This window comes from Salarias fasciatus, chromosome 14 (genome assembly GCF_902148845.1).
Source record: "Salarias fasciatus chromosome 14, fSalaFa1.1, whole genome shotgun sequence".
Classification (NCBI taxonomy): domain Eukaryota; kingdom Metazoa; phylum Chordata; class Actinopteri; order Blenniiformes; family Blenniidae; genus Salarias; species Salarias fasciatus.
Genome location: NC_043758.1, coordinates 4,421,917 through 4,446,916, shown reverse-complemented (window position 1 = coordinate 4,446,916; position 25,000 = coordinate 4,421,917). Strand labels below are relative to the sequence as shown.

The window sequence follows — 25,000 nt, the reverse complement described above, 5'->3', positions numbered from 1 at the left end:
GTTGTTGTTCTGTTTGTCAGTGGTCGCACAACAGCCTAATAATTTAATATAGAACCAAAAATGCCACCAGATTGTCAATACTCATAATATGAACGATCTTCAAAACCTTTATTGTTGAAATAGAAACAGAAAAGTTTTCAGTTATTGTAAATGATTGTTTTTGAATTCATTACCTTCTGCAGCGTCAGTGTGGATGAATGTGCTATTTAGAAATTTTCACCTTTCCCCGCGTTGTCTAGTAAAACGTCAATGGTACAAACTACCGTGTATAAAATCAGCACTAGTCTGAAGTATCCTTGAAGCTGAAGTATAAAAAGTATAAAATTATGATAACGACATTTGGTGTTGACCAGAAGAAGCTGTTTGAAGTGACCAACATGTGTTTTTCCGGCAGGAGCAGCAACTTGAGACGTGCTGCTATCGCTCATCAGAGCTGAGACGCCTGAATGTCACACAGTCAGTGAGCTTTGAAACCGGAACAGACATCAAAAAGAAACACAAACGTCTTAAGGGTTCGCAGACTTTTATATGTCAGAAAACTTCTTCTTTTTGTTGTTGTTTTGTTATCAGTCGATGCATTTTAAAGAAGTTGAGGAATGTTGATGAAAACTTTTAAGCGGTGCTGCAGTGTGGGAGGAGGAGGAGGAGGAGGAGGAAGAGGAGGAGGCAGATTGTGCAGCGCGGCTTTTAATATGGAATTTGATATTTCAGAAAATTGAGTCATGGCAGTTGTCAAAGCTGCTAAAGGCTTATTTCCAAATGTGATCCAGGCTGCGTTGCATAACTCACCTAAAAAACCTCAGCAGTGGAGGTTCGCTCGCAGCGAACGACGAAGAGGATGCTGAGAATCTGCGTTACGCCTTCATCATGTCGCACCTGAAATCCCCATGCAGCGATTCTGAAGAATGCAGTTCAGTCTTTGGAGTTAATCCCGAGCATCTTGTTCGATGCTGCATTTATAAATATATTTTTGAGACTCGCCATGGAAACGCGCACGAGCGTTACCATGCAACCGATAAGGAGTGACGAGCGTGAGTCAGTCGTTACATCCTCTTATATCCACCGTGAGTCGTGTCAACAAGGTGTGGAGGCTTGTTTATGAGACGTCGGAAACCATCGCCTCGCGGAGGAGGTGCCTCTGAGTCTGAGTGTGTGTGTGTGTGTGTGTGTGTGAGAGAGAGAGAGTGTGTGTTTCATATTTACCAATTCCCCTGCCTTATTAATACAGGCCAGTTATAATTAGCTAGCCTCCATCTAAAGCAGGTCAGTCCAAGGCTTCCTCCTCAAAGTGGGTCACTGCAGAGAGGAGAGGAGAAAATGGGAGGTGACTTGGATTGAGAGGAGGAGGAGGAAGAGGAAGGTAAGGAGGAGAAAACAAAAGACGGACAGTTTTAGGACGCGGTCACGTGACGTTTTCTGGAGCCGGAGAACAAAGTGCTGCTGTGAGCGTTGTTAAAATCTCAGATAGCGAGTTCTCAGTCGGCCTGATGAGCGCTACGTCCTGCTGCTGGCGTTTCATGACTCGCTCCAAGAATCCAAAATAAAACTGTCAGGGCACAGATGCACCTATCTGGACGGGAAAGTGATGAGAGTCAGTGTGTGTGTGTGAAGTATTCCAACACACTCATGGTGTCTGCTTGAAAAACACAATAAACCTCAGAACCTCTGAAATATCAACCAAACACCGTCCAAAATTAAATTAAAAGCAAGAAGCAACATTTAATGGTATAAAGTTGATGTTTATTAGTATGTTGAGTTATTATTTACTATGACTGTGGTGCGCATGTTCAGGACTGCACATTTCACAAATAATGCAATTTTCTTTTCTTTTTTTTTGGTCAGATTTCAATATAAAGGCCGTTTGATGCTCCGTGTGTAGAAACATGCAGATTGTATGTTTGTAAATGTAACTCGCATGGAGATGGAGAGAGTGAGGCTGTTAAAAACCTCAGGATGCCACTCTTTACCTCTTCTTTGAGCTTTTTATTTGATACTTTACAGATGAATGAAGCATTATGTGATAATACAGATTCTTTGAGAAAGTGCCAAAAACTGACTCTGTGCTGCTTTGAGAAATACTACAAAATAAAATACAATAAAGATCAAAGCTATAGACTCCCTGCTCCGTTTTTCTGTTAAATTCCCACCATTGTTAGCTTAGAAGAAACAGGAGCCTTCATAAGTATAAAGATCACGATCAAAAGAGAAATAATGTGCAGAATAATCATAAGAGGTTCTACAGGCGAAAGCTACAACCGACAGAATAATCCAACATCTTGTGCCTCAATAAAATATGACCCAACTACAATTATAGTAGTTGAAAACTTAATACGCGCCACGCAGAAGCTTTTATCCCGGTGAGGATTGAGGACGGGATCATTATCACATGCTTATTTTGCAGCGTTTCTTTGTCAGATCCTCTAATTTAGCTGGAAATCTCGGCAAAACGCCGCCTGGCTTTGTGATGCGCTGGAGGGAAATCAGATTAACACCAGCTCTGTAACGCAGCCGGCCAAAATCTGATTGGCCGGGTCACGGCGAAGGTAAACTGAGGTTAGCTTGGTTTTCTCCTCTTTTCATCCATGTGCGAGCTGCCTGCAGTTTGTGTTTCATCGCTGGCAGAGCCGAGGACGGGCCGGGAGTGTCGGGTTTCCCGGCTCGGCGCTCGACTTGGCCGATCGCCGCGAGGCGAGAGCAGAGGCCACCCGGCAGCTTCGGCCGTCCCGATGTCAGATCTGCAGAAACTCTGCAGGAACGGCACTAAACTGAAGGACGAGGGAGAGGGGAGTTATTTCCCTGGATTTTCCTGTGTTTGACAGAAAATAAACTCCACTTCAGCACCGGAGGAAAAATGCGCTCTGCAACGTTGGAACATGTTTTAGTTTTAGTTACAAGAAATAAACCTCGTGTCATTGTTGTGGCAACGCGATGCTTCTCGTTTTTTGAGGGCGTGTGAAGTTTCAACCAGCCGCTCCCTAAAACAACATCTGATTGAGGGCTGCAGCAGTGGTGTAGTGGTTAGATCATACCTGGTTTGAGTCCGGCTCTGGAGTTCTTGTGTCTTAAAGTCAGATAAAGCAGTAAAGAAGAGGAACAGACTCTCGAATTCATCCAGTTTTGGGTCCCGTTTACACATTTTCAGGTGGAAACTGTTCACTCAAACGATAACGCCTTCAGGAGTAACTAAAAATTACACTTTATGGAAAAGATCAATGTTTTTGAAAAGCGTCAGTCGATGCTGGCTGAGTGCTGGTCGGCGGTTTTTACAGCTTTAACGGGTTGAAACCAAACACTTAAAATGTTTTCTTCCAAATGAGCACTTCACTTCTTCGGTCCATGATAAATTTTTCAGTGTTTGGGAAAATCTGCAAATCATGAATTTCTCTACTTCAGTGAAACTCCGACCGTTTAACCGCAGTCAATTAAAATTTACAGTCCAGCACAGCGAAGCCGTGTTTTTACAGCGTGTTGTGTGGAAACACTGTGCTGTCAGCAACTGAGCCACAGCTGTGATTATTCCACAATAGTATAATATAGAGTTACAGTAATTATCAGTTTCTGAGATGCAAACGGTGTCAACACGAAATCCCGACGACTGGGAAACCCGGAGGGACAAATCCTTCAGCAATGCAAAGGGAATGAAAAGCCAGAAATTCAACATTAATGAACAAAAATACTGCTCTGTATTTACCTGCTGGACATCTCTGCTCCTGCTTCAGAATCATCCTGATTTTTTTTTTTTTTTTTTACAGACACAGCTGTAAGAAGAAGTCTATTATCATACACACACATGCCAGTGTACACACTCTTTATTAATTACTCTTATTTATACAGGGGTGTCGAAAAAAAAGTCTCCGTTCCTCTGCTGCTGTGTGCGGCAGGTGTTGTATTGGTGACAGAGGTATTAAAACTCATTTAATTAGACTCGGTTTAATATCAAATCTTCTGTTTGATTGTGCTTATTTTGTCAGTCGGGAGATTGTAGTACGTGCCTGTAACCTTCAAATGACCTTGGATCAGCTTCTGAATCACTGCGACCAGAGCCAAATGGACGGGTGGGGAAAAATTTAGATTTTAGCCCAAAAATGGTTGAATGCAGTATTGAACATGGCGTTAGAAGTTTTTTGTTATTCGTGAAAATATGACGTTCTGGCTGGTTTTTTGTTTCTGGAGTTGAGCCAGTTCTACGTTTTGCCCTGAATGTGAGAGATGGCAGCGTCCGGAGACGCCGCACGCCGTTGCGTCAAGACAAAACAACAAACGTTCAGGAGAAGGTCTCCCCCCGGCCTCTGCAGCCGTTCACCTGCGTTGCAGACGAGGACCAGCAGAGCTGCGCGGCTCGGCGCTCCTGTGAGAAAGTCTCAATAATCCTATTTTAATCCGCCTCCTGAGGTTTGGCGGCCTGGATTATCTAATATGAGGAATGATAGTGGGATTCAGCGGCTGTTTAAAGAGACATAGCTCCACAAAGGGCGGCTTCTGATGTTTCAAAGCAACCGTGAGACGTCTCTGAAGCACATTTATCAGTTTGAAGGATTTCTATTGTGTAAAATGCTGACACTGAAGCACATTTCTTCGACACAATGAAGTTTATGAAAACTGCAAAGCAGAGCATGTCTTTGCTGAAAGAGTTCACACAAAAAGAACAAAGCAGTAGTGAAAGGTACAGCATGAGATTCAGTAACACAGAGAAACTCTTTTCAAAAATATAAGAGACGCAAGATGAAAATTTGATCAATTTAGTAAAACAGAATCAATGACTTGTGCATAAGAAGAAATACATTCAGCTGCAGTGAGAACATCAATGCTACAGTGCATTTTGGCTACACACACTGTCATCTTCTTAGGTATAATTGTGTCTTTTAAACAAACTTCATTTAGTTTTTCACAACACAATCTGTTATTTTTATTAGTAGCAGTCTTGTACATTTGCAGTGGAGCTCAGTAATGATGTGAAAAATACAAGATGTTCAATGTTTTGACAGTTAAATCATTAATCCTTGAATCTGGAAAGCTCAATTTGCAGCTTTCCTTGTAGTTTTTCATTGGACGGTGGTGATTCTTCATCGCGCTAACGTGTGTTATATGTGAAACGTACTCGGAAAATAGACAGAATGCGTGCAGATCTTTTCACTCCTGCCTTCTTAGAGCTGCCATGATGTGTATTTTAAAACAGGAAGAGATGAGGAAGGTGTGAGTTTTAGAGGACGGGCTGTAGCTGCAGCGGCGTGTTGATGTTGTCGCCATGGAAACGTGTTTTTCAGGGCAGCGCTGGGTGTTTCCTCCTTCCTCCCGCTGCCTTGTCAGAGAAAACAGCCGTCCGCAACCACAAAGTTTTCACGGAGAGACTTTATTCCCCTGAATGGAAACACATCGATTAAAAAGCCTTTTTTGTAATTTCCCAACAAAGGAAACCGAAAAACAAACATTCAAACAGTGTTTTTAGTCAAATTAACTGATGTGAAAATTCCCCAAAACAGAGCTTGAAATGTCAGACTTCACGGAGTCGTCCAGCACACCTGTAACTGTTCTTCATTCACATGTAAATACAACATTTTCTGGCACAATGGAGGCCGCCGGAGCTCTTAGTTTAAGTGCTTTTGTTTTTGTTTGGTGTTCTGGCTTCACGGCGGTGAATCTGCTCCGAGCGCAGCTGGAACACGACCGTGTGGGAAATATCACAAACGGCGAGGTGAAGTCTGCTCAGACTGTTCTGAGGTCTGATGCTTTTACTGTGAAAAGCAAATAACCGTCAGCGGAGACGGTTACAGGTTTCTCTCTGTGAATCTGAAGGTGCAGGATGAGGATCGGCAACTTTTTCCTGGTTTTTCATTTAATAAAAAGTCCAGTAGCGTCAGTAAGAAACAGACAAACCTTAGTTTAGTGAAATAGTAACAGAGCTACTCTTTTTGGAACTTCACAAAGCAAGAATTTTACCTTTTCATAAAGTACTGCACATACGAAAAGAAAACACAATAATAAAAATCCTGTAGATGTCCCACCATCACCACTTATTCATGTTTTCACCAAAATGTGTAACAGCATGAACAAACTAAGGAGGCAGTTTGAGAAATTAAAAAAAAAAAATAATAATAATAATAATCTCAAAATATGAACATGTGTATCTGATCTGACACCAGATAAAAAGTATTTTCCGGAATGTTAAAAGTAACAAGGCTAAACTGTGACTCTTCATTCACACACTGTCGTCAACACGTGTGAGAAGTTTTTCGTTTCCGTTCCTAAGATTTAATCAGGCCTAACAAATCCCTGCCTCTCTAGATGTTTTCTGCATAATTGGTACGATTCATCTTCACTTTGATTCCTTCAGGCAGCTGTTGGGAGAACAGAAGGAGGAGGCTCCGCTAATAAAAGAGAAATAAACGGCAGAAACAAGCAAAGTGAAACTCGGCGTTTGGTCGGGTTGGACTCTCATTGTTAGATCTGCTCAGTAAGTTGTCAAGTGAACGAGCGCATCATCCAATGAAAGTATGAAAAACTAAATATTTACGTCTGAAAATACATTTGGCGGTCTTTTTTCTTCCATAGCTGCCTCATTCGACATGTTTTTTTAATGCAAAATGAGCAAAAACAAGCAGAGCATGAGGGAAAATTCAAACATTACGCCGCATCCAAAAACACTGAGATGCGGGGCTCAGCATTGTTTACATTCTCTGCACGTGTTAGTGTGTGTGTGCGTGTGTGTGTGTGTGTGTGTGTGTGTGTGTGTGCATGCACGTGTGCATGCGGTGTCTCATGGTTTGAATCTGATCAGCTCTAATGGGTCGAGCGACTCGCAGCGTATTCCTCGGCTCGCTCGCCCGCCACGTGCCAAGATGGTGACGAGGAGCAGATTCCTCGGGCCCGACGCTGAAATTAGATCAGACCAATCTGGAGAGAGTGTTTACAGGCGAGCGGACGTGCTGAGAAGGAGAAAAAAAGACGAGGAGAAGGAGAAGAAGAAGAAGGGAGAGATAACGCTGGCGGGGAATCATCAGATTATGGAGATAATTAGTTGTCATGGATAACGGCCGTGGTTTGATGCGATTGGCTGGATTTATGGGGCTCTGGGAAGGTGGAGGGGCGGAGCCGGAGAGGTGGAGGAAGAGAGATGGATGGTCCCGGCTCGGGTGAAGCCGTGCGGCACCGGCGAGCATCTGCTCCGTCGGACTGTGGCCACTGACAAGCGCTTCGCAGTTTCCCGCAGAACGATGTGATCAGGAACACAAACGGCTGCATGAGGGCAAAGGTGCAACTGAACTGGCTCAAACTTTCTCCCTACCTGCTCATGTTTTCCTCTCCCTTTTTCAGCTCTGAAGTTTAAAAAAAAAAACAATAACAACAACATGACCTGCAGTAGCTCTGACTTCCCTTTTCCTTTTTCCTGCTGCAGAGGAAGGCGAGTACTTCCTGAAGGTTTTGATTCCCAGCTATGCGGCCGGTTCAATCATCGGAAAAGGAGGTCAGACCATCGTGCAGCTGCAGAAAGAGACCGGAGCCACCATCAAACTGTCCAAATCCAAAGACTTCTACCCGGGTAAGGCCCCGATCGGTCCGCCGCCACTGCTGCTGATGATGAGGATGATGTCTGTGTTGGGGAACTGATGACATTCTAGTTCATTCACACATAAAATAAACTATTTACTTAATGCACAAATAAAGGAAAGGTGCAGAATTAGCCTGTGGTTTAAGCTGCATGTGTTCATTAAAGCAAACTGCTGGGAGCAGATTCTCCCGCTGGATGAACAGTAAGCTGCTGAAATGTCCACTCAGTCTGAAACATGACATCTCCACACGAGCCCCGCTCGGCACTCAGAGCAGAAACAGGACAGGGGAGGCAGGAGTTAGAGGCTGGCGGTTTATAGAGAACTCACTTTTGCAACATGAAAACCAGAAAATACCGGTCATATATTATACATTTTAAAAAGACAAACTGACCAAAATATTTTAATTATTTAAATATTTTAATAAGTTTTCTCTGAAGGATAAATGAATACAGTTGTACGAATACGTATGAACATCCTGCAATGCAGATTGTGTTATTTTTAGAGAATAACAGATTAGAGAAACAAACGCTTTTCCTCCTGTGCAGCTCTCATTTTCTTAAAATGCTACACACTTTTTTCAGTTTTATCTCCTTTTAATCAGCGGTGGAGGACAGCAGATCACACTGCAGGAATCCTGAACTCTACGAAGCGTCCAGGAAACGAAGCGTTTCGTTGTCTGTAGTGAAGAAGCATCGAGACGTAAACGGTGATAAATGAATGACCGGCTCAGCAGCGGGGTTGAAATAGACAAAAAGGAGGTGGTGCTGGAGGATCCGGGTGGATGTTTACATGCATGTCTGTATGGATGCAGGGGTGAAGAGCAGGAGCTCTTCCTTTTATCTGCTCATCCTCTTAAAGCCAGTGAAGGACGATGGCGCTGTTCGCCGATAATTTGATGCATCAGTTCAAAGTGTTTTCAGCCATTAGGGAAGCCTTTCATTATCTCCCTGCTCATCCATCAATTTTTCATAACATTAAAACACCCGTGCTCAGATTGCACTCACACACACACACACACGCGCCGAGTATTTACTCCTGTCTCAGTGTCTGCGCTCGGCCGCATCTCAACAACTTCTTCCATAAATCACAGCCGCTGACAGGCGGCAGGTTTTTACACACTGATACTGATAATTACACTCTCTCATCGATGCACTGAAATAGATTGATGGATTTATAAGTGTGTGTGTGTGTGTGTGTGTGTGTCAGATGTTAGTCACGGAGCTGCATGTTTGGCTAAAGCCGATGCTAAAGCTAACAACCAGCCCAGTGAGCAGGACACAGAGAGAGACAGCAGCTCTGCAACTCTTTCCTGTCTCACTTATAATTGGAATTCAATTTTTTTAGATTATTTTTGTAATGAATTACCTGTGTGTTGATGCTGAAAGTATTACTGTTTAATACATTTTTGGGAAATCGCTGTGTGGAAGAAGTATAATCGATTCAGATTTATGCTTTGCTTTATTTCTGGTGACGTTCTTCTGAAACGCAGAAATGGAGGAATGGAAGAAGACGGGATGCGAGGCTGAATATGGTGCAGTTTAAACTGCAGAACTCATTTTCTTTCCTAATACATCACCGAGACCACGATCTGTCTTCAGCCTAAACCCAGAGCTTTAAAAACCATACATCACATTAAAGCTGGAGTCACCGAGAGCTTCTTCTGAGGCCGGGAGACTCTGAGCGGCTCTGGCTGTTACAGTCTGCATCTCCTGTGTGACAGGCGGATGATTGACGTCCTCTCCGATCCAACGTGGTGTTTCTTTGCCGGTTCTGCCTCCACTTTGTAAATAACCTCAAACCTCAATTTGAGTGGCTTCGTGTGTTGGTAGTTTCGGCTGTCAGTCCCCAGCAGCAGGTCGGCAGGCAGCGGAACGATTCCGCGTGTTTATGCGACCCGGATCTGCTGGGATGAGGCGCAGTTCTCCCTCTGAAGACCCGCTGGCAGCTCCAGGGTTCCTGAAGGGAGATGAAGCTACAGCCGCGCGGTCGACGTCGACACCGAGCGTCAGCCGTGAGGCTGAACTCCACTCCCGTTAAACTTCCTGCCGCCGCCGCCCGTCGAGCCTGAGACGTACCCGAAGCCCCCCGAGCCAATCGCAGCAGGGCGAGCCGTGGAGACGGTTACTCGCCTGCGCATGTATGCTGGGACGCTGAGTTAGATGTAGCAGGTGCAGACGATGGATTCCTGGATCAAATAAATGACATTCTTGGCTTTCTCCACCTTAAATTCCTGCAAGAAATAAATCCACCGACACTCAATCATTCTCATGTGAAGCATCGTTTCACATCTTCCTGTCCTCGGTTTACTCTTTGCTTTTAAATTCAGCTCTCCCTCTTTGTGTGTGTGTGTGTGTGTGTGTGTGTGTGTGTGTGTGTGTGTGTGTGTGTGTGTGTGTGTGTGTGTGTGTGTCTGTGTGTGTGTGTCTGTGTGTGTGTGTGTGTGTCTATGTCTGTGTGTGTGTGTGTGTGTCTGTGTGTATCAATTCAGTGTGGAGGTCTGCAAACAAACCGCCGTTGTTTGACATCGGCACACGAGACTTCTTAAAGCTCTGCCAGCTGAACAGATGCAAGGTGCAAGAGGCTCCAAGAAACAAACACACACACACACACACACACACACACACACACACACACACACACGCACACACACAGGAGTACAGACTCCAGATGAACTTAGCCACTGCTACAAAAGGAAAAATACATACGCAATCTGATCACTCTAAAGGAGATATTTGAACTTACACAGGGTATGCAAGCACAAAAAAACATTTGTGCACTCTGATCCTCACACACACACACACACACACACACACACACACGCCCACATATATGTATCTGCACAGACATGGACTCTAATCTCCTGGTGCACTGCCAAGAAGAACAGAAGAGGACGAGTGGAGGAAGGGAGACGAGTGAAAGAAAGAGAGGAGAAAGAGGGGCCTCAGTCTGGAGGGAAGGACAGAAGGCGCTGTGTGTGTGTGTGCGTGCGCGTGTGTGTAGTGTGGTGTGCATGCACGCATGTATGTATGTCTGCATGCACACACACACACACACACACACACACACACACACACACACACACACACACACACACACACACACACACACACACACACACACACACTCTTCCTCTGCTCTGAAGGGGGCATCTGTATGCAAATGAGACACGGTTCTTCCTGGGTGACAAATCAAAAGGCCCACCTGCTGCAAGGAGCCGCGTGTGTGTGTGTGTGTGTGTGTGTGTGTGTCTGTATGTGTGTGTGTGTGTCTGTCTGTCTGTGTCTGTGTCTGTGTGTGTGTGTGTGTGTGTGTGTGTGTGTGTGTGTGTGTGTGTGTGTGGCCGGTTTAATGAACAGAGTTGAGAGTTACGGCTCCGTCTTGGCCGAAGCATCTCATTCCTCTCTTCACTCTCTACAGAGACATTAACCCTCCTCCTCCTCCTCCTCCTCCTCCTCCTCCTCCTCCTCCTCCTCCTCCTCCTCCTCCTCGTTCTCCACTTTCTCAAAATTACGCGATTTGTTTGCTCCAACATATGCAGGCATTAAAATTCTGTAAAAAGAAATCGTAATTAGACCTCTGTCCAAGTGTCGTTGAGGATTTTTGCCAGATTCTCATTCAGATTAAAGCGTCGTGGAGCTCAGCGGAGACGAGAACCAGCAGCAGCAGAGGACTGAGATTTTATTCAGCATTGACATTTATCTCCTAAAACACATCATCAGTCCATACTGAGGCAACACACCTGCAGCTGCTGCAGGTTTCTCATCGCTGTTTCTGCAGCAGCAGTGCTGTGACTGGATGGAGACGTCTGCGAAGGTAAAATCAGGATTTCAGAGACACGAGGGGACATTCTTGATCGTCTAAACTACTAATTTATTGACGGATCGAGTGGCGAAGGCTTCTGTGAAACGGTGTGTTTGACCCCTCGACCTTGTCTGAGCTGGTCCGTGTCCCCCAGCCTGCATTCCTCCACTCGTCTATCGCTCCCTCCATCTCCGCCGCTCAGGCCTCCCTTCCCTTTTTATTCATGCATCCTTCGATCCAGGTTTATCTCACCCATCAATCATTTCTCCCCGTCTCCGTCGCTGCTCGTGCTTCCTCCCTCCTCCTCCTCTTCCTCCTCCTCCTCCTCCTCCTCATCCCATCTGGAGAATAGTGCAGCAGCAGCACTTAAGCCAGCAACCAATTAGCAAGGAGCAGCAGTACTGGAGGACGAGACAGGCCACTATTCATCCACACACACACATACACACACACACCCCGCTTTGCATCCCGCCATTCAGTGTAATGGCGCAGCAGATTTATTACATGCCCATACAGTACGAGGCAGCGCCGCTTCCAAATATAGCCCCGGTGTGTGTCGCTCTCTCTCGCCGCCTGTTTGTTTCTCTCCTGAGCAGAAAAACACAAAAACCGACGGACGCAACGGTCATTTAAATTTAACTCTGCCTTCAGCAGGAGCCCTGCGTCTACATGCATTTCCGCGGAGGGATGTAAACATTTGCTTTTCAGATGAATTCATTCAGATAATTGATAAGAGTGAGTTGTTCTGGTGCTGTTATCTGTGGGGTGAGAGAGAAAACCCCTGTAGTGTTTTTGAGCTAATTACTGAGCTGTGAGTCAGGCTGTGCTTCACCAGATTATAAAACTATTCTCCTAACAGGTTCCAGAGCCTCTCGTGATCGTGACTCATCAGCTAATTGACGACATTCACCTGTAAAAATCACTCCTTTATCCTGAACTTCACCGTTTCCTGCAGTCGTTTCGGAGCGTCCATCCATATGGTGCTTCAGGACATAAGGTCCAGTTTCTTAAGCGAGCAAAGGAAGAAGATCTGATGAAAGAAAAACTGTGTGAGAGTTCGCTCGGCTTGATTTGATTAGAATAATCTGCTTTGTTGTGGACGGCGCAGTGGTTTTAATGAGAACGCAGAGGAGACCGGCGGCGAGTCTTTCCCTCCTCGTCACTCTGCACTGAGGAACCTGCATTCTCACTTCATCGGTTTGTGTCGAGACCAAAAGCCTCACATAAAATATTCATTCAGGACACCTGTTTTATAATTAGAATCGACCTGCTCCCCCCTCCTCCCCCACCCCTCCTCCCCCTCCTCCTCCTCACTGAGGTATTGACCTCCGGTCGGACACGGAGCATGAAGACAAACTTAAAGCTGGAAACGAGCCGGTATCGATGGCTCCACAGTATCCTCCTGTCCTGCTGCAGTTTTACAGCCTCCGTTAAGTTACAGACCGATTCCAGCCGCAGAATCAAGAAACTCTTCATCAATCCATCTGCTTTTATTTGCTTTGTGCCTTTTAGCACGTCTAAAATAAAGAGAAGAGAACAGGTGGGGAAAGTGCTGGATGTTTACAAGAACTGCTGTTTGAAACTATTCCAGTAAAACTACAAATTACTCTCCTCAGTAGCTCAAGTATTTCACTTTTCTAATTATTTGATGTGGGAAAAATAAGTTGAATTTTCTTTAAAGAAATCTACATTGAAAGTACATTTTCTGCAGATAATACTGTAAAAACAGCGTCAGTAGACAATGAATGAATAGATAGATGCATGGGCAGATATTTAATTCACCCTCAAGGGGAAATTCAACTGTCAGCTCCGACATTAACAATAAATACCCTGTGCATCCAATGAAAGGCACTGCCGAGATGTAGTTCACACAAAATGAAAACAGGGGTAATATGACAGCAGAATATGTGCAGTGGATTAAATACATGTAGCCAACACAGACGTGCTCCAGAGGTCAAATACAACAAGCTATACAAGGATTAAAAACAGCAACTCACACTAATATCATCAAAAGTCAAAATTAATATGAAGGAGTGTGTCTTTACTGTTGTTAAAGTTAAATTCTTCATTTAGTCTAAATGTACTTTCCAAAAAAAACAAAAAAGAGCACTTTAAACAGAAGAAAAAAAACGTCCCTTCGGATCTTTTAAAGAGCTTGGAAGTGACTTTGTTCTAAACCTTCTCTGCCAGATGTTCTCTGACCTCAGTGGATAAAAACGATCAGAACACAGAAAGTCTTCGCCTAACGAACCCGGATCAGTCCCTGAGATCTGAGGCCGAATCGCCTCTGACAGGTTCACCATTCTCTCTCCGTTTGCTCAATAATATCAGTATCTGATATTATTGCCCCCCCGCCCGGTTCTGAGGACACATTCCTGCGGCGGTGCCTTCGTGAGGCTGACGTGGAGCGACTGTGACAGTTAATGAGACGCCCCGGCGGACAGGGACCACATGTTTTGACTTGACTCACGTTGGCGGAGCAGAGCGGACCCGGCTGATTAGTTTCTCGTTAGTGTCCCGGACGCCGCCGCCGCCGCGGCTCCAGTGAGTCACACGTGAGAATAACGCAACCCGATCCCCGCTCCGGCTCCACCGCCAGAAAGCTGTCGATGCGCTAAACGACGGGGCTGCGGGGGGAAGTGAGCTGACGGCGCCGTCAGCGGCCGGGAGAAGGAGGCTAACCTCTCCCGGTCTGACCTGACCATCAAACATGGCCGCTCAGCGTCACGTCGGACTGCCTTCCTCTGACACGCCGCCTGCAGTGTTTCACCCGCCCGCCTCTCTCCACTCCGTCGTCAGCCGCTGTTTCAGTTTGTCATCTCCGTTGTGCGTCTGCTGTTGTGTGTCTGCTGTTGTGCGTCTCCTGTTGTGCGTCTCCTCTGTCTGTCCTCTGGGACGCCGTGCCACCATTTTGGAGCTTCATCTTTAATCCCACATGATTGCAGTTTTCAGTATTTAATAACACACACACACACACACACACACACACACACACACACACACACACACACACGAAACCAGCTCGCATCTGTCGCAAAAGGACACATGAACTAACATAGCACCTGATACACACACACACACACACACACACACACGCAGCTGATTTCAGCTCTCAAAGCCTCTTATGCCACTCTAAGCTCTCAGACCCAGAGATGGAAAACTGCAATATTACTTGTCTCACACACACACACACACACACACACACACACACTCACACACACACGGACTAATGCAAATGTGGTGAATTTCCTGTTTGTGGACCGTTTCCTCTCCTTATTAAGCGGCGTATTCATTACACGTGTCTGTGTCGGTCATAACCCGATGATTTCCACTAAATTAGATTCCTGCTTTGGTTCTGTGTGAACTTGTGGGAGTTTCTGTCCGTTCGGACCGTCTGCAGCGAGCCTGACTTCCCGCTCCTCGCTCGGTGTGTTTGACTGTGTTTGCGCCGTGGCCCGCGGTACGGAGGATTTATTCGTTTGCTGCACATGTAGCAGTGATATCGACGTGCTTCCTGGCGGGTTTCTGGGAGCCCGGTGGGATTTGTTACCGTGTGCAGAGAAGGGGCCGGGGCCGGCGAGCCGCTGATGAAAGAGCACTTTCTTTTGATATTTGTTGACGTGCGTGACGTCAGGCGGCGGGCAGACGGGCTGAGTAATGCCTCTGTACCAGCCAGTGCCGCGCAGGCTGACAGACACACCATCATATCGCGGAGGGGGAGGCAGGCCGGAGCTGCGGCGCTTCCCTCGCCTTCCTCTGCGTGAGATGTTTTCATTCAGCGTGGATTTTGTCAGCGGCGGCCGATTGGTCAGATATCAGCAGTTCTTGCACAGCGGAGCGAGTGTCGGAGTGTTTTAAATGTAGCTGATGTTCTTATCTGCTGCGCTGAGCAGGCTTCGTAATCTGTGATATGAAACATTAGCATTGAATGCACTGGTGACACGACTTGATTAAAAATGCTTTTTTTTTTATATGAAAAGCTTTGTACCATCAAACGGGAGGCTTTCTTATCTGCTGAGGATGTCAGGATTTAATTTCCATATCCTGTGTTTGATTATCTGCTATATTTTACAAGCAACAAATGACAGCAGCGTCTCTTTCCCCCCCTCGTCGACACACAGTTGGGAGTCGCTGTAGTTGAAAAGGTCAAATTAAAAGCAGCTCAGGCTTGTTGCTTCCCTCTAAAGTGCATTTCTGAGTGTGTTTCTATGTTCGGAGGCTCCGGTGGGAGCTGAACCCTGAACTCAGGCAGGATGAACATGAACTCATGCAGAAGCAGAGACCCCCCCCCCCCCCTCATACACACACTCACACACACACACACAGCCTGTGCAGCGTTAATACCACACTGACATACAGCTCTGTAAACCCACTCAAGGTCAAACTCAAAACCACAAGCTGCAAAAATAATAATGCCAGGGCTGGAGAGTGTATAGAAATATAATATAAATGCGTCTGTTAGCCAGTCCTGTTTGGTTTGTGGTGTGGAGTTTGCATGTTCTCTCTCTCAGATCTCTCAGATCTCTCACACTTCAAAAAGAAGTGCCTGGTTCTCATGACTCAGCTCCTCGGACTTCGTTCACTCATCTGGTTCATCTTACTGATTTAATGTTACCCAGGTAGCACTGCCAGATGTAGAGGCTCCACTCTGACGCGTTACTGTGTTCATGTTGTTCATAGCAGCAGATTAACGTCACCCTCGCTTCCTGTCCGACACCTGAGCCCTGTGCAGGTGAACGCGGATCAGCCGGACAGGTGTACTGTAGCATGTAGTGAGACTGTCACTGCAGTTACCCTGAGCCCCCTGACAGCCCCCCTCCTCCTCCTCCTCCTCCTTCTCCTCCTCCTCCACACCTCTGCAGCTCTCCTCCCTCATCACTCAGTCCCACGCCGCCCGCAGACAGGCATGGCTAATCGATCCCTGCACCACGGCCGCCACATGGAAGACGGAGCGTCAGGACACACCCAGCTGAATTCACTCCTTCATTTCTCATTGCCTCTTTCACATTTTCTCATTTTAATTCTTTTCCTTTGGGGCTTTCTTTGTTTTCCTCTGCCGGCTTCGTCTGCTCTGCACGTGTCTGTCCGTCTGCGGCAGGACGCAGGATCCAGAGCAGCATAGCTGATCATCAGGAACGAGGAAGTGGGCGATCGATCCCGGCTCTCCTTCACCTCGGTGCTTCCAGCGTCTCTCCATTTGCTGCCTTTGTGTTTAGACTTTTAATAAGGGAGCGTTGAGGGTCCCAGCGAGGCCGGCCGTAAATAGAACAGCAGGAATATGGCCGGCTTACCCACAAATCAATGCTGCACTGAGTGTTGCTGCAGTGAGTGTGTGTGTTGTTTACTTGCCTCTCACTTAAAGTGCTTCTCATTGCTAACCTGTGTGTGTATGAATGTGTTTTATTCACCGTTGAGCTGCGTACTTCCTGCAGACTGTAAATTTATTGTTTGTGACTGAACGTCTCAAAATTTTTGTTAGTTTTTCTTAGTAAATCAGGTGTGTGTGTGTGTGTGTGTGTGTGTGTGTGTGTGTGTGTGTGTGTGTGTGTGTGTGTTTCTGCTGGGATACACTCTGGTGACTTGTCAACCTTTCAGATACAAAGTTCAGGCCCCCATGAGGACGATTTCTAAATTTCGAGGAGGTTGAAATGTTTCACTGTTGCCCTGAGATGAGGATTACAGCTCGGTTCAGAGTATTTCTGCAGGAATTCAATGTAACTCAGTGAGACGCAGTGTCGTCGAGAAGCTTGCAAACCATCGGTGTGCGTGTGTGTGTGTGTGTGTGAAAGTGTGCGTGAGTGTGCGCGCGTCCTTGAGAAGTGAGGGGATAATGCAGTCTGTCAGTGAGTTATGACTGTCATAAACCCATTCAAACACTTTCACTGCCTCTAACACTGCATAGCACACACACACACACACACACACACACACACACACTCGCCCTTGGGATAATCACCATTGATCACCACTGCAGATATAGGAGTGTGTGTGTATGTGTGTGTGTGCGTGCTGAACCTCAGCTGCGTCCCGGGACATGAGACTGGACATGGGAACTTGTGGAAGCCTCATTAGCCTCTCCGATGGAGACAAGTTCACTAATTCCGTCTTTAGGAGGATTAATCCTCATCATCCTCGTCTCGTTCCGTGATCTGCTCGCTCCTCTGGAGCTGCTGTCAGGCGGGAGGGGGGCTGGCTTGTTTGGTCATATATTACGCAGTAATAATTGAAAAAACATCTACTTGTGGACAATATACTACCTACGAACTGATATTTCACATGAGCTGTTTCAATCATAACAAACCGCCTTCGCTTTAAAACGCTGCTGTTTGACAATAGCAACCATACTTTGTGAATATTTTGAGCGGCGCCGGTGTATCAGCTCCGTTTCTTCTGGTTCCTCCGGCTCCATAAATCACGGTTTGCCTCCCCAGCGCCTGAGCGCGGCTGTGATGAATGGGACTCAGTTGGATTCGCATCTATAAGCCTCACCCTTTAATATTAGATACACACAGATGGACTGCCGGTTATCTGCGGGGCGCAGCGCGCAGCCAAACACGAGCAGCCATTTATATTTTGATGACAAAGCCCAACAAAATGTGCAGCGGCTTTTATTTTTGTTCCCCGTGTGACGAACAAAGCGCTCCTCTGCTTTGCTTTGATTTGACTGGAAGACGGAGCTCGTTTCTCTCTTTTTAACATTTGGCAGCTGCTCTCATGTCACAGCTACAATAAATAAAGAATTCTAGGTTTTTGGAAGGCGATCAAACTTTTTTTTAAAGTCTGTTTTTTTTTTTTTTTTTTTTGTTTCTTCGATTTTACCAACAAATCCGTAGAAGTTGAGTCTGAAACACTGTGAAGAACATGTGTGGATGTAGATAACAGACTATCTGGAGTGTGGAGCATAAATTGATTTTGAGCTTGTTCGGACTTCTGGATTGAAAGCGTTGTGCGCAGGAGAGAGACGGAGGAGTAGAAGCGAATCCACCTGCCGCCGCCGCCGGGGGCATCATGGCGCCCGGCAGCTGCTCAAACTGCAGCGTCACGGTGAAGCCTCCTCTCCCTGAGTCCGTCCTCGCCGGGCGGCGTTCGGCTCCGGACGCAGCCGGACTCCCGGCCGGAGCTGTTTAAGACATTCGGCAGTGATGTGATTCTTCAGATGTGGAAAAGTCATTTCCAGGAAGGAGGCTCCTCACAGCTGATCTGCAGAGTCTGGCACTGAGCGGGTTCCCAGCAAGTTTTGAAATCCACGGTGGGATGCTGGAATGCACCAGTGACCAGAAAAGTTTCTTTTATTTTTTTTGTTCCTGTGTGCACCGGTCTGGTGTGATAGACCGGAGGGCTCAGTCAGCACATAAAGAGGAGGAGGGAAGGGGGGAGGAAAGGAGAGCGAGCGAAAGAGAGAGTAAAATAAAGCGGAGAAAAGAGAGGGCGGCGGGAGGAGGAACACTTCAATGTGCAGAGGTTTGTATGAGCTCCGAGGCTCCAACTGTCACAGACAATGGGTGGAGGCAAGGCCGCGCCGTACGACAATAGGCTGTTTGACCCCGGTCAGGCTGGTGGAGGGGGGGTGAGGGGGTGTCTCCATCTGTCCCAGAGAGAGAGAGAGTGAGAGAGAGACGGAGTTTGTGATCAAAAAACATGAAACTGCAGATCTGATCTGCCGTGTTTGGACAAACAGCCTGTTGGTGGAGTGTTAAATGAGTGCAGCTGCTGATCTGCGCAGTGTGTGTGTCGTTCGGCTTCTGCTCATCTCAGAGCTCCTCTTTCCCTCGTCTTTGCGCCGATAAAGCCCCTGTGTGAAGCCGTTGTTGTGGCTGGAGTCTCCGTCTCCTCCATCCCTCCCGGAGGCGGCGTGCTCCACCCGGCCGTCAGGAGGCCGGCGGTCACCAGCTCATCTCAAACGCTTGCTTTTGGACTGTTAACGGGGAATTCGTGCGCGCACAGGGAGAACATGCAGTTCACTGAGGAGAGCCTGAGCTGGACTGTGACTGTCTGTAGTTCCCGCTGTGTTGACAAGCTGCTGCGCCGCCGTTCCTGTTTATTACATTACTGCTTCAACAGCTCTGAACAGAATTTTGTTGCTATATTTATTTCAACATTGACAGTCTTGTTGCTGCATTAAGAAAGTGTGATCGAGGTTCAGCCGAGAGAGTTTTAGGTTAATTCTTTTCTTCTCTGTGACCCCAGAGCAACCCGGCCGGATCTCAGCCCCCCCCCAGAGTCCTTTCACAAAAAAACAACACCGTGGGCCGAGTCGAAGTCAGCACACTTTCTCTCTCTCTCTCTCTCTCTCTCTCTCTCCCTCTCTGTCAGATCTCATGACGAAGCTGCTCCCTGTGAGGAGCTTGGCTAAGCAACATGGCTCAGCCCCTCTTCATAAAACATCTTTATCATGTGCTGAGAGGGTACACACACACACACACACACACACACACACACACACACACACACACACACACACACACACACACACACAGTGCAATTTCAGCTCGTTGGGCAGTAGAATATTGCCCCCCTCCCCCCGTCTCTCTCTGATAAATAGCAGACATAGCTAGATTTGTTTCTGTGTCTCCATGGCTATTTGCTGCTTTCAGTCTCTCCTCTGACGATGGTTCCAGGGCTTTGTGTGTGTGTACCTCTGCAAACCTGCATCTCACACACACACACACACACACACCCACCGCCGTCGGACAAAGCAGAGGATTGTGGGACTGCACACCCGTTGCCTTGGTGATGAGAATCAAAGTGACAGCTCTCCTCGGTCCTCCTCCTCCTCCTCCTCCTCCTCCTCCTCCTCCTCCTCCAGCAGGTGTAAGAGAGAGACCGACAGAGAGATGTCTTTCTTCCCGTCTTGGTGGGCTTCCAGATCCTCTCGCCTTCTGTCCTTGAGAGCGGCTGAAATCAGCAGCGCTCCTCGGAAGTGGAGGCTGTAATTTGTGTGTCAGCTTTTAATAACGTCATAAATTGTGAATGCAGTGGAACACTGAGCAAAGACTTTCTGGAAGCGCCGGGCACAGTCTTCACAGGGTGAGCAGATCAGATGTAGCATTAAAGCCTCCTACTTCACGATTGTTTGATTTCGCTGCTGTCAGAACAGCCCTGACCCTTCGGACGCCAGGAGAAAAGCCTCGGCTACGTTTCAGTTGAGATCCGGGGGATGTGGAGGCCAGGTCGGCGCCTTTCTCGAGACACGACTCGTCCTCCGTGGCTTCGCCGTCCAGTCCTGGTGGTCAGCGGTGCAGAGTGTTGGTGCCCTTCGGTGGCGAACAGCGGCGAGCGTGGGCTTCCCGGCCGGCCTGCGGCCATTTGCAGCTCCTCCGCTCGCTTTACCTGCATCAGTGATGCTCGTCTTCCTTCAGACAGACGCTGACCTTGCTGCAGATCAGTCCTTCTTGAACGTTCTCCGAACAGTGAGCTCATCCACTTATCTGCTTCAGAAACACCTCATATAAGGATAATTTATTATCTGACATATATAAAATCCTAATTACTGCCCCGGTGGTTGCTGGATCTCTCAGGCTCGTTTGTCTAAAATTCTCTAAATTCTTCTCGTATCCTGGCGAAAAGCTCTTTTTTTATAGACGTTATTGAAATATCTCCAAAGCAGCGCCGGTGCACACGAACCCAGCGGCGACACAAATGTGCTCCGTGCTGATTGGCCCCTCAGCAACAATGACACTTAGCGTTAGTGGTAACCACGGCAACATCCCTCCGGCTGCACAAAGGGGTCAGATCTAAAAGGTCTAAATCTGCTAATGTCTCTGAGTACCTCTCACATGCACGCTCGCAGACACAGATGTGTGTGTGTGTGTGTGTGTGTGTGTGTGTGTGTGTGTGTGTGTTCTTAAAGAAGCAGGTTCCTTCACTGGAGCCCTGCTTTGTGTGGGAGTGGTTTGTGCTTCAGAGGAGGAGGAAGGTGAGCGTGGAGGACAAAGAGCCTCATTGACCGAGCAGAAAGAGAGGCAGAGAAAACCAGTTGTGAAATTGCATTTTTCTTTCTTTCTTTTTTTTTTTTTTTTTTTTTGTCTTTATAGACCCCCAATCTCTGGCAGAGGGACAAAGGTAGCCCTCTGGGACCCCTTACCCCCTCAGTCTCTCACACACACACGCACACACACACTCACCCCTCCCTCTCAATAGAGCTGGTTCCACAGCTGCCTCGAGTCCCCACATCCCTCCCCTGTTCCATTATTTTTAATCCCCCAGTGAAAGCTCCCCCCTTTTCCCAACATCCAATCCTCACATACCCCCCCCCCCCGCGCCTCATCCTGCTCATACAACACACATACAACCCCCTAAACACCTCGGTCACCCCCTCTCGTCCCTCCTGATTTGCCCCGCCCCCCCTGCTCCTCTCTAGGTAGCACAAAGCCGTCAGCTGTCACGCCGCCTCTGCGGCGCACCGGCTGGACTCTCTCTGAGTGTGATAGCGGTGAGTGTGTGCGTCCTGTCCGCCGCCCCGGCTGTGCGGACACGTCCATCATGGTCATGTGACGGTGTGGGGGAGACGGTGGCGGCGGCCGGGGTCGGGTGCGGGCCGCCGGACAGGTGGAATCCCCCATGAAGCCGAAGTGCTGACTGGTTGATGAGGTCTGTGATTCTTGACACCGCCGATGACGGCGGGTTGATATTTGCATTGTTAACCCCGTGACCTCTTTTTTTTTTTAGGTCAATTAGGTCCAGATTTACTGAGCTCATGCATGAAGCACGCTGAGCTGCACATATGTGGATGAACAAATTAAACCAGCTCACTGGGTTTACATGCAGCTCATCAGATACGTAACTGAGATGATCTGATCAGAAACGTCACGTTACGCTGTTCCCATCCACTTTCCACACAATAACAGCAAGTGTTTGCATAGAAGAAAAACATTTTCACCATCAAATCATCTCCCTCTCATTTTCTGTCTGCAAGAAAGCCACATTTCTGCATTTTTTTTTTTTCCCCTCCTCATTGTTTTCCAGCGTGAGTCTCATCAACAAACTGGATCCCGGTTGTGCGGAGCGCCGCTCTTTCATCCGGCTCCAGCCTGCAGACGTCTGCTCTTCTGCACGGCCAGCCGTAAATCATACAAACCTGCTCCATATGGTCGTCATTAATAAACATGAGGTCACACTTCCAGTCAGACCGCACCCACGTGCGCGCTCACGCACGTGCACGCACCCATGCATATACACACACTCACACACACACACACACACACAGGGAGAGAGCTAATTAGTGTTTTAGCTGATTGCTAATTGCCGCTTTCTTCCGTCTACTTACACACAACTCGGAGGACGAGCAGCAGATAGTTTTTACTCCTCGTTCAATCAGAAACTTGCTTCCTTCACGCCTAATTACACCTGTCCGTCATCTCATCGTCTCTAACAGGTCTGCAGCCACACCAAGTGCAGCATCCGCTCAAGTGAAAGTTTAAGCTGCAGCGAATTATCTCACGTGCGGATTAGAGCGAATGCTTCCTGGATCGACTCCTTCATGTGGCTGGTTTATTGCTATTGGGTCTAAACCCTCCTGTTTAATTTGATATTGTTTAATGCTTAGATTTCATGTATTCTGGTACATGTTGGTTTATAAACCTGGTATTTATCCACAAAAGAAGCTGAAGGCGGCTGCTAATTTGGGGCGTTGGAACAAGCTTTGTGTTTTTTCTCCTCTTCTCGCAGCAACAATTTGTAAACATCTCTGATAAAACCTGGTGAACGTCGTCCTTTTCTTGCTTTGGGGGAAATTCAAACAGTTGGATTGTTCTGCAATTTCCAGGCACATTGTTGAACTTCGGAGAGACTCTGCTTCTGGAATAGACTCTTTTTTTGACCTCACTGACCTCTTTCTATTTGACCAGGTTGTTATTGAAATGGACCTCTTAGCTGTTTGTTACTGTGATGAAAAAACAAAAGTTGAAATGTTGTACTTTCAGAGGTCTTCTTTAGGTCATACTTAGTTGTTTCTCTTATTGACCTGCCAAAGAAACGTCCCGACCTTTTTAGAATTCAGATAAATTTAAACTCCGCTGTCGGGCTTCTCGCTGAGATTAAACAGGACCCGACGCACAGAGGAGCTTTTAGTTAGTGGGATCACCGTCAGGAGGATCGCTGGTGACATGAGACGGCGTTGGACTGAACTCAGGGAACAATCATTCTTGGCCCGCTGTCTCATTGACGGTCTGCGATTTGGCTGCGACTCCCCCTGAAAGGAGGCACCAGACTTTCTGCTCTGCGCTTGATCGAAGTCCGAGTTACAGTTGCAGACTTTTATTTGTTTTTCCAGCGAGGATTTATGTCAAGTTGGAAGAAAAGTGTGCGTTAGCGCGGGACCTCTCGGCCCGCTTCGCTCGCAGCGCCTGCAGGAACCCGCCGGAGCCAGAGCCCAGGGTTCAAGTGTAGTTGAGGATGTTTTGGTGTGTGAGGCTTTCTCTGGCTACGTGTCCTCCGTTCAGAGCCAAGTCACAGCACACACACACACACACACGCATGATCTCAGATACACACACACACACACACACACTGCAGTTCCAGCTGTAACAAATGGGGACCAGATTGTGTATGATGGTGATGATGATGTAAAAGAGCAGGCATGCTGGTCTCCATGGCTGAAGAGCTTTGTTGAGTAAATGTTCGCTGTGTGTGTGCTGGTGTGTGTGTGTGTGTGTGTGTGTGTGTGTGTGTGTACGGTGGAACCGTGATCCACATGCTATGAGCTGTTTAACAGCTCTCTTTGCTGCCTCAATCCAATCACAATCCAACATATATGGAGGGGAAAATGGGAAAAGCAACCCTCACTGTACATTTTTTCTTCCTCCATCGGAGCGTATGTTTGCTAACATGGTGAGATGGCGATTACGTAACGCCACTGATTTTGTGCTTTGAATCAGGGGACGGGGAACTTTCCCCTGCGTGACTGACTGTGTTGATCCAAACAGAATAATTCTTTATAGCAACGAGGTCATGAGAAAATAAACTCCCAGGAGTCGATTGATTGGTTGCTGCATGTTTATTTTCTGAGAACTCAGTGATCTGAGTCGATTCCGTCCCTGTTCAGATGGATTAATCACAAAATGCTTGAATACAACCTCTTTTTTTAAAAAGTCATCCAGGTGTAACAGTCGCCTTTTCTGGTAAACCAGTGGATCCTCTGGGAGAAACTTGGGGTTTATTGTCTTGCACAAGAGATAATAAGAGATGGGGCATCGAACCAGCAACCTTCACGTCTCACATCTATGCAGATATACAAAAACAGTCAAGTCAGCTCTTTATTACTTGGTTTCTTGAAGGTTTTCCTCAGATTTAACTGTAATGATGATGGCTGGTGGAGTAGTGGTTGGAACTTTCTGTTGTTCTGTTGTTTGCATGTTCTCCCTTTGCATAGTTTTGTTTTTTGTATGTAATACAGTTTCTTGTGTAAATTGCTGATACTTGTTTCCTCCCTCAGTCCAGAGACCTGCGGCTGCTGGCGTGCGTTTTGTGAATTTGCATCTCTGTGTTTCTTCGGCGCATGATTTGCGGTCTGTCAGATGTCGGCAGTATCTCTCTCAAGCTGTGATGTGGGTTCGCCTCATGCAGGGGGAATCTCAGCGTGTTGGACGTGTCCTGTGTTTTTAACCCATCCTGAAGGGGCAGTAAGCGGCTGATCTACTGCCCCGCTGAGGTTT

General features: G+C 47.1%; 1 protein-coding gene across 3 annotated transcripts in view; it reads left to right on the top strand.

The window, feature by feature from the left end:
* nova2 (NOVA alternative splicing regulator 2) overlaps positions 1-25,000 on the top strand; it is a 69,382-nt gene that overhangs the window by 13,857 nt on the left and 30,525 nt on the right. For all 3 annotated transcript variants that reach the window (XM_030108805.1, XM_030108804.1, XM_030108803.1), the window contains one exon: positions 7,394-7,537. In XM_030108805.1, coding sequence (XP_029964665.1) covers positions 7,394-7,537 — 144 coding nt within the window. The remainder of the gene's footprint in view (positions 1-7,393; positions 7,538-25,000) is intronic.